At 40.6% G+C, this 10,483-nt stretch overlaps 1 protein-coding gene across 4 annotated transcripts in view; it reads right to left on the bottom strand.

The window, feature by feature from the left end:
• The window catches only part of SAMD15 (sterile alpha motif domain containing 15), a gene marked incomplete at its 5' end in the record, with an annotated part of 42,806 nt that overhangs the window by 29,690 nt on the left and 2,633 nt on the right, over nucleotides 1-10,483 (bottom strand). For 2 of the 4 annotated variants that reach the window (XM_082733646.1, XM_082733645.1), the window contains one exon: nucleotides 10,282-10,380. In XM_082733646.1, the coding sequence (XP_082589772.1) occupies nucleotides 10,282-10,380 (99 nt within the window). Of the gene's footprint in view, nucleotides 1-13; nucleotides 330-568; nucleotides 695-10,281; nucleotides 10,381-10,483 lie in introns of those variants that run through there. The other 2 variants (XM_082733647.1, XM_082733648.1) reach the window with 2 other exon arrangements.

The raw sequence follows: 10,483 nt of genomic DNA, 5'->3' as shown, positions 1-10,483 counted from the left end.
AATGAAAAATTAACTGAAAATAAAACTAAATCAAAGAAGTTTTACTCATTTTCCTAGGTCTCTTGAGTGCTAACCTCTTAATCTTTGGGAAAATAAAATAATGAAATAACACACGGAAAGGCTTAGTAGACAGGTCATTATCAAAGTTTTTATGAAAAACATCAAGTGGGGCGCCTGGGTGGCTCAGTGGGTTAAGCCACTGCCTTCGGCTCAGGTCATGATCTCAGGGTCCTGGGATCCAGTCCCGCAATGTTCTCGCTGCTCAGCAGGGAGCCTGCTTCTTCCCCTCTCTCTCTCTCCCTGCTTCTCTGCCTACTTGTGATCTCTCTCTGTCAAATAAATAAATAAAATCTTAAAAAAAAAAAAAAAAGAAAAAAACATCAAGTGGGCACCTGGGTGGCTCAGTTGTTAAACATCTGCCTTCGGCTCAGGTCACGATAGCAGGGACCTGGGGTCGAGCCCCACATCGGGCTCCTGTTTCTCTCTCCTACTCCCCTTGCTTGTGTTCCCTCTCTCACTGTATCTCTCTCTGTCAAATAAATAAACAAGATCTTAAAAAACAAAAAAGAAAAAGAAAAAAATCAAGTAATTTATTATCTTTTTATAACTTCCATTTAAAGATGTTTCTAGGCCCTGCATCAGCTTGCCGTGGATGGGTTCACTTCTTTCTTTGGGCTGAACAATCCGATCAACCCTGTGAGCAGATAATTTGTTTAGATTAAGAGCCATGACTACCTCTGGGAAGGTTAATAAATAACTTGTCTATAAGGGGCTCAGTTAACTTGCAATTAAGGAAAAAAAAGTCATTACTCAAATAGTTATTCAATTTGACTAAACACAAATCTCAAACACTACAAAGTCAGATATTAACGTTCTAGCTATTTGGGGGAAGAGGCAGGGGAAAAAAAGTTCCAGCTGTTTTATTAGTACTTATCCTTGTATATTTTTTACAAGGCCCTTTGCCACAATTCTCAGCGTCTCTAAAACATGTTTTGTATTCATTGACCACCATGCCACTTGATATCCTAGATTAAACTGTCACTGCATTTTCAAATTCTAGCTTTAATCATAGGTCTGCTATAACATTGCTATCTGAATCCATATTCTGCATCTGGATGAGAATGTAGTCCATGAAATTTCTGTTAGAACACAGCCAGAGCGCTGAATAGATCCTTTCTTTTCTTTTCTTTTTTCTTTTCTTTTCCTCTTTTCTTTTTTTTCCTTCTCTTTTTCTTCCCCTCCCCTCCCCTTCCCTTCCTTTTTTCCTTTTCCTTTCCTTTCCTTAGTTTAAAACTACTGGCTATAGTTACACGGTTGTAAAATGGATTCGTGCTACATTCTTTTTTTTTTTTTTTTAAATAATCTGTTTTTCAGATTCTTTTTTTTTTTTTAAAGATTTAATTATTTAATTATTTATTTATTTATTTGTCAGAGAGAGGGGTAGAGTGAGCGCAAGCACAAGCAGACAGAGTGACAGGCAGAGTCAGAGGGAGAAGCAGGCTCCCTGCAGAGCAAGGAGCCCGATGTGGGACTTGATCCCAGGACGCTGGGATCATGACCTGAGCCGAAGGCAGCTGCTCAACCAACTGAGCCACCCAGGTGTCCCTCGTGCTACATTCTTTTTTTTTTTTTTTTTAAAGATTTTATTTATTTATTTGACAGAGAGAGATCACAAGTAGGCAGAGAGGCAGGCAGAGAGAGAGAGAGAGGAGGAAGCAGGCTCCCTGCTGAGCAGAGAGCCCGACACAGGACTCGATCCCAGGACCCTGAGATCATGACCCGAGCCGAAGGCAGCGGCTTAACCCACTGAGCCACCCAGGCGCCCCCCTCGTGCTACATTCTTAACCTGATGCAAAACTGTCCATTAGTAATGCATCTTAGATAGATAAGATACAGGCTACCTGGGTGGCTCGGTTGGTTAAGTGCCCCACTTTTGGTTTTGGCCCGGGTCACGATCTTGCAGTGCAGTAGTGAGATCGTGCCCTGTGTTAGGCTCCAAGCTGAGTGTGGAGCCTGCTTAAGATTTAAGATTCTCTCTCTCCCTCTCCCTTTGCCCCCTCCCTGCTCATGCCTGTACGTGTTCGCTCTCAAACAAACAAAAAACAAAACAACAAACAAAAACAACAAACCAAAAAACAAAACTATTAAAAAAAATAGACAAGATACACCTAGGTGGCTCAGCTGCCTTCGGCTCAGGTCATGGACCCTAAGGTCTTGGGATCAAGTACCACATTGGGTTCCTTGCTCAGCTGGGATCCTGCTTTTCCCTTTGCCTGTTTCTCTCTCTGCCTGCCACTCCCCCTTCTTGTGGCATTCTCTCTCTCTGATTTAAAAAAATATTTTAAAAAGGTAGACAAGGCACATTTTTCTAACATCTTTCTTGGTTTTGTTTTGACTCTGGAGATGATTTGTGGGTAAGAGAGTCTACACTGTTGCCTTGTATTCCTACTGGGAATACAGTTGAGGTCTGTAGCAACTGAGGTTTCTAAAAGTTTAGATCCAAATGACTATTCTTTAAGGATTCTCATTTGTAACTGATGCTGCTACAATGAGCACCTTGTTTGGTCCGTTCCACACCCTGAATGCCCCGACCATAGTGGATTATTTGACAAATTCACTGAGGCTTTACAGAGGGTTCCCCAGGAGGGACCCTGTAGTCATAAACAAATTTATTCACTATTAACCAAAGAGTAATGTGCCCACTGTAGGCTGAGAAAGTCCAGTACTGTTTAATATTCTAATGCAGAAATTAAAAGTATGACAAAAGCACTGGTTACATGTGGAATCAGGAAATATAACCATCTCTCTTCTGCAAAGGACTAAGAGGGTCCTTTGATGGGCTATAAATTAATCTAAAACTGTGAGTTCTTGAAAATCTGTGAATAACAACAGATTTTATTTTTGCCTAAGACTTAGAGCAACTTACTTGAGTAACTTAATTGAATTATGGAGCAACTGAACAATGCATTACTTTAATAATTGCAGGATTATTAAATATAGGTATTCATGAAGACTATTAAGGTTTTCTAAGGATTCTTTTTTTTCTTTTTAGATTTATTTATTTGACAGAGAGACATACACACACACATACACACACAACGAGAGAGGGAACACAAGTAGGGGAAGTGGAAGAGGGAGAAGCAAGCTTCCCGCCAAGCAGGGAGCCCAATGTGGGGTTCGATCCCAGGACCCCGGGATCACCCTGAGCCAAAGGCAGACACTTAACGTCTGAGCCACCAAGGCGCCCCTCTAAGGATTCTTAATTCCACATTCTAGGATGGTGGCCCATGTTCAATGCTTGGCATCAATACAGAGCACCTACTTCACTTAGTCAAGCAGATATTTTAACACATATCACTTTCAAGAGGATTCTATTATTACTATGTCATCATTGTATCTTGTGTTGATTATGGTTTTTGAAGGCTGCTATTCTTTTTTTTTTTTTTTTAACGGGGCTTGAACTCATGGCCCTGAGATAAAGACCTGAGCTGAGATCAGGAATTGAATGCTTAATTGAGTGAGCCACCCATGTGCCCCCACAGTTTAGTAATACTGTTTGGTTACCTTATGGTATGTAACTATGCACATTTGCACAATGGGAAGCTATAATTTAATTAAACCTAAAGATATCTTAAACTTAAAGATATCATAATTGAATCATAAAGATATGGTTCAAATATGAATCATCTATATCACCATTTTTTTTATATCACCATTATTAAAGCAGATGTATAGTCTCCTTAAAATCTGCCTGTTGATTCATATAACAATGTGGATTAATCTTTTTTTTTAATAAAGATTTTATTTATTTATTTGACAGACAGAGATTACAAGTAGGCAGAGAGGCAGGGCAGGCAGAGAGAGAGAGAGAGAAAAAGAGAAGGAAGCAGGCTCCCTGCTGAGCCTGGGATCATGACCTGAGCCAAAGGCAGAGGCTTTAACCCACTGAGCCACCCTGATGCCCCCAATGTAGATTAATCTTAAGTGCATTTTGCTAAGGGAAAGAAGCCAGACTCAAAGCCTACATATTATTTGATTCCATTTATGTGACATTCTGGAAAAGGCAAAACTACAGGGACAAAAAACAGATGGCCAGGGTTTGTTCTGGACTGATTGGCTAACTACCAATCTACCAAGGGACACAAGGGGAATTTTAGGGTGGCAGGATTGTTCTGTATGGATCTTGTGGTGGATACATGACCCTGCACATTTGTGAAAACCCACAGAACTGTCAACTGCAGAGAGTAATTTTACAAATTTTTAAAAAGCCAGGATGTCTGAGGAATGCATGATAGAATACAGGCTGTGGACCATGAATCTAATTGTATTACAGAGTGAGACATAATCTTACTGAAAGGGGTAGGGAAGAAAGGAGCGGACCTAAATAATTTTAACTTTGAAAACCAGTGTTTTGTCTAGGTAGTGTAAGGCTAAAGACAATAAGAAATGTAGACAAACACTGTACTCTGTTGGTGTGTTTCTCATAGGCATACATATTTATAGATAAAGAGATAAGCATTCTCCTGACAGAGAAGGACATTAGAAAGAAGCAAAGTGGGATAGGGAATAGGAAGGATGGGTGGGCCAGAATGAAGCCAGTGCTGGGCTAGAGTCAGGGATAAAAGTATGATCTCATGCTTACATAATGGAGATAGAAATCTGTGTGTACCTAGGATTTGTATATATACATATATTTCCTGCATCTTTCTTCACTGAGTGCCCAGAAGCCGTGACATCCCCATAGCAGCAAGCACAACCAGGGCTGCATCTTGGTTTCTAAATACCATTCCCTGCTAAAAGCAATCAGGGCTCCTTGAAGATTGTCTGAAGTAACATGTAATGCTCTGGCTAGGGTACTAGGACTAAAAAAAATAAGGGGTGCCTATCAAGAGGACACAGGTGCCAAACTGAAAGTGTCCCAAAAGGCAGAGAAGGGACAATTAAAAGCAGAATTCCTTATAAAGGGTTCCAGTTGAACATGGAAGAAATGAGGAAAATAGAAAATCACCATTAGAATACCATAGTAATCACTGCTGCAGGCAAGATCCACTGATGGATGCTAGAATTAGTAGGCCAAATTTTAAGGAGAAACTGGATATTTGCACAGCCTCAAACTACCTTCTCCAATATATTTATTACTTCGGTAGTTTTACTATATGTCCATAAACTCTGGTACTCCTCTCTCCAGGAAGTGGATCATAATTCCCCTCTCTCTGAGTGTGGGCTAGACCTACTAACTCACTTCTAATAAATAGAATATGAAAAGGGAACATAATAACTTTATAATGAAGAAACCTGACAGATACCACCTTAACCAGGTGATCAAGGTTCACATCTCTAGTAATAAACCACTTTGATATCATGTACTCCCTGATGAGATGAGATGAAAAGGGTGCATCACCTCTGTGATAGTCTCCCCCAAAATGCATATCTTCATGGGGAACATAAGACAAACTGAAATTGAGGAAAATCTTCAAAAAACTCGACTACTGCTTTTCAAAGTGTTACAGTCATAAAAGACAAAGATCAGGAAACTGTCACATATTGGAGGACACCAAGACAACAATGACAGCTAAAGGCTGTCATACTACTTTAGTATCCCTGATTGGATTCTGTAATAAAAAAGGATTTCAGGGGGGCACCTGGGTGGCTCAGTGGGTTAAAGCCTCTGCCTTTCGCTCAGGTCATGATCTCAGGGTCCTGGGATCGAGCCCCGCATCGGGCTCTCTGCTCAGTGGGGAGCCTGCTTCCCTCTCTCTCTCTGCCTGCCTCTCTGCCTACTTGTGATCTCTGTCTGTCAAATAAATAAACAAAATCTTAAAAAAAAAAAAAAAGGATTTCAGGGATGTCTGGGTGGCTCAGTCTGTTAAGCGGCTGCCTTTGGCTCAGGTCTTGATGCCAGGGTTCTGGGATTGAGTGCCGTATCGGGCTCCTTGCTCAGTGGGGAGCCTGCTTCTCCCTGTGCCTCTGCTTGTCACTCTGCCTACTTCTGCTCTGTCTCTCTCTCTCTGACAAATACATAAATAAAACCTTTAAAACATAAAATAAAAAAATTTAAAAAGGACATCAGTGGAAAAATTGCAGAAATCGAATAAAGTCTGTAACTTGTTTAATAGTATTGTACCAATGTTAATTTTTTTCTTTTTTTAAGAGCAGGAGAGAGGGGGAGAGAGAATCTTAATCAGACCATGCTCAGTGCAGAGCCTGAGATGATACTCAGTCTCACGACCCTGAGATCAAGACCTGAACCAAAATGAAGAGTCACACACATAACTGACTAGCCACACAGACACCCCAATTTCTTTGTTTTGACAAATGTCCCACAGCTACATAAGATGTTAACATTAGGGGATGCTGGGTTTAGAGTGTATAGGAAGTCTGTATTATCTTTGCAACTCTTCTGTAAAACTAAAATCATTTGAAAATTGAAAGTTGAAAAAAGAAAAATATTTTCATCTAGTGATAATTTGCTCAGATGTTATGAATCTGGACTATTCAAATAGTTTGCATCAAGGCAAGTGTAGTAAAATTGCTGGGACATAAAGCTTATGAGGCTATATATTTTTCTTCAGATATTTATCACAGAGTTCTTTTGTTCACTTGATGGAGTTAACAAAAATATTCTGAGAATTATTTTCTTTTTCTTTTTTTTTTTTTTTACAAGATTTTATTTATTCATTTGACAGACAGAGATCTCAAGTAGGGGGAAAGGCAGGCAGAGAGAGAGAGAGAGAGAGAGAGGAAGCAGGCTCCCCACTGAGCAGAGAGCCTGATGCGGGGCTCAATCCCAGGACCCTGAGATCATGACCTGAGCCAAAGGCAGAGGCTTTAACCCACTGAGCCACCCAGACACCCTGACAATTATTTTCTAAGAAGCAAACATGAAGTAGGTATAATGCTATCTTGTCTAGCTTATCCATAGGATAAGTAAGATTGACTTCCTCTCCCCTTTTTACCAAGCCAACGTGGCACTACAAATTGGAGTAACAGGATAGTGGCTTCAAGAGCTCCCCTGGCTAGGTTCAAAGAATTGGTGGGTCTTTCCCTCTGTACTCCCCATCAGTCTCACCCACACAGTTAAGTTATTCTCTTGTCTTCTCAGGATGTTGGAGGAAGGGCAAAGGGAACAGAACGTTCTCTCCGCAAGGGTAAAAGCATGAATAATTGCAAAATTAAGGAAGTAAAAGGAAGTTGAAGAGAACAGAAACTGGCCCTACAGTCACTGGGAAGCTTGTAAATGGACGCACAGTCCAAATGTGGTTCCGTTTCTTAGCAGCATGCTCAGAATTCTGCACTCACCAGCTCTTTCCCCAGTTCTGCCACTCTGCCAAAGCCCATGAATGACAAGGCAGGAGAGGTTTGTTTGATTGTTTAAAGATTTATTTATTTGAGAGAGAGAGAGAGCCAGTGAGCAAGCGAGTGAGGTGAGGGGCAGAAGAAGAGAATCTTCAAGCAGACTCCCCACTGAGCCCAGTGTGGGGCTTGATCTCACGACCCATGAGATCATGAGCTATGAGATCATAACCTGAGCCAAAACCAAGAGCTGTACACTTAAGTGACTGAGGCACCCAGGCGTCCCAGATGATGCGGGAGAGTTAACATGAAAAAGAGTACTACACTGTGTAAGTGTTGTTACAGGATAAATTGTGGATATACTAGGCCTTGTAATTGCAATGGTGGGATTAAAAATGCTTATATATCAGTAAGAAAGATAAGTACAGCATACTCAAGTGTTGGGGAATGTGATAAAAAAAAATGTGACTGCCGTTTGACCCGTGAACTTGACCCAGGCACTCAGAGGTTCCTCACCCCCTCCTCGTCCTTGGAATGTGGGTTCCACTTGCCTTTCCCATTCCCAGAGGCATTAACGACACAGCCTTGAGAGGGGGATGTGTTGAAAACACTTGAACAGTATATGTTACTGAATCCAGTCTTAATAAACTTTTGAGATTTAAAGGCCAGGTGTGGAGACCCATTCATCTTGATACCTTTCAAGACAAACCTCGTATGTAAATTCCCTTTTTATATTATTAAAACTGCCACCTACCAATCTGGAGTGGCCTGCCTCTTTCTTCATCTCTCCCTGACCTCTGAGTGCAGGAGCCAGTTTCAGATTACACAGGGAAAGTTCCCCAGAGGATTGAGAACAAACATTAAGCTAATATATGATCTGTAAAAAGTTTCCTCTGTCATAGTGTATAATTAGCTTTTTTATATGGATCTAGGTGTCAAGTAAAGCTTCTTTAAGATACCTTTAAATGTCTTGATCTTTATTATTCTAGTGACTTCAAGGAAAGGCCACATTTGTCTAGTGACTTTGATAACTATTCTCGTTTACTTATTCAAAGTTCTTGGGGACTGGATATATCATTTACTCATGAGCATTTCAGATTTTTAAGACCTCTTATTTCTTGCAAGCCCAGAAAAATCATAATTATAATTTTTCTTATTGCATTGTTGATATTGTATTTTTAGAATCAGAATGTCAAAGCAGCCAAATGAGTTGGCAGATTCTGAAAAATACTTTCTCATAAGCTGAAATTCTTGGTATTTAAACATTTCAGGAACTTATAAGGTACTATTTTGCTAATTCTATTCCTTTAGAACATCCAAAACACTATAAACATAGGTAGAAATTAGAGCTCATAAACACAGTCATATCATCTTTGAACATAAAAGAGTGAGATATTTTATCTGGTGGTATTTGGTATCTATGTGAAGGTATGATTGGAAATACCAGTTTGTAATGAGTGGTCCTTTTCCACATTACATATGTAGTGGTTCATGGTTATAAAAATGTTCATTTAGAGAGGTATGGTGGTTTAAATAGAGCATGGAAATACAGAATGGATCTGAATTCTGCCTCTTGAACTTACTATCTGAATAATCTTGTGTGAGTTGCTTCATCTTTCTGGGCCTCAGTTTTCTCTTCTATAAAATGGGGATTAAGTGAAATAATATATGTATGATGCCCAAAACAGGGTAAGCACTCAGAGGAGAGCTATTAGTAGAGTTCAAAAGATTAAATGTTCACTTACGACTAACTACATTTAATAATTTAAAGGATTTCTTTATATCGTGTTGCCAGGAAAAGGGCTTAGGTATTAACAAGTAATAATTTTTTAATTTTCTAAATCATATGACTTATGGAACTACATGGTTTTAATGCCTGATCAAGAGTCAAGTAGGGAACAAATTCCAGGGCCTACCCCAGCCCTAATGAATCAAAATCTCTGTAGCGTGGAGCTTAGGAATTAAAAAAAACCCAAACTCATCTGATTCCAAAGACTACTCAAGTTTGAGAACCACAGAGGCAAAGCTTATGTGCAAGAGTGTAGGAATGAACACTGACATGTTGGAGTGGGGGGCATCAAAGGCAAGGTTATAAATAGGATTATGTGTGTGAAGCTTTGTCAACTATAAAACACTATAAATGGAGGTAGTGTTATCCAAAGAAGCATAATCATACACTGCTGGTGCTGGAGAGATCTTAGGAAATTGAGGTCCAGAGGTTCAAGTAACTTGTTGCCAAGTTAGGCAGCAAAGCAACCAAACACATAGGTTAGAAAAGTGTCAAATGGGTGTTAGGAAAGTGCCAATGGGTGTTACAGTGTGTGAGAGCTTGGTGGGGGGAGAGGTTATTGGGGTTGGGGAGGTTAGAAAAGATTTCATGGGGAGACAAGAACTAAGCTGGGTCTTAAAGGATGATTAAGGTTCATATTAGTCATACAGGGGGAGGGGGACTGAGCAGAGAGGCACAGGGAGGAATGCACAGGAGTTCAAGGGTGTGAGTCAGACCCTGGTGAGGCTGAGCAGGAGACTCCTATAGAGAGGTAGGGAAAAGAGTGGTGGCTGGAGAAAACTTGCAGAGTGCCTCAAGTCCTAAGCTAAGGAACTGAGACTCTCTCGCAAGCACAGGGGATCCAAAGACGGTTTCTGACTAGTCTGAATAGTTGGAGGGTGAGAGTCTAGTAGCAGGGCCCTTGAATTCAAAGGGCCTGTTAGCAGGGGGCTAATGGAATACTCTAGGAATGAGGCAAGAGAGGTCTGAACAAGTGAGAATGGAAAAAAACCAGATGCTATACAGGGAGCCAACAGTTCTTGGGATCTTTGTAGGCATCAAAGCAGACAGAAGAAAAAACCACTGTGTGTGGGAGAGGGTGCGGGTAGGGAGATGGGACTGGAATTATGATCACATCACTGACAGAAAGAGGAAGCCGGGATGGAAGAAAAGGTTGGTCTGAGATGGTGCTCTTTAGGGAAACATTAAACACAACTCACCTTCATGTCCTCAAAGTCTGTTATCCCCATCTGAGGGAGGTTTGAGCAGTTTACGTGAATGAGCTTTCGACCACAGATGAAGTTTGTGGTAAAACACTCCTGTTAGTACAACAAGAACATCACGCAAATGATTATGGTAAACAGAAGGAAGAAAAAGAAAGAAAAGAAGAAAGAATGGAGCAAAGGAGAAGAAAGATTTGGG

This window comes from Mustela nivalis (assembly GCF_964662115.1).
Source record: "Mustela nivalis genome assembly, chromosome: 6".
Classification (NCBI taxonomy): Eukaryota; Metazoa; Chordata; class Mammalia; order Carnivora; family Mustelidae; genus Mustela; species Mustela nivalis.
The sequence above is the reverse complement of the archived record's forward strand: the minus strand, read 5'-3'. Positions and strand labels throughout refer to the sequence as shown.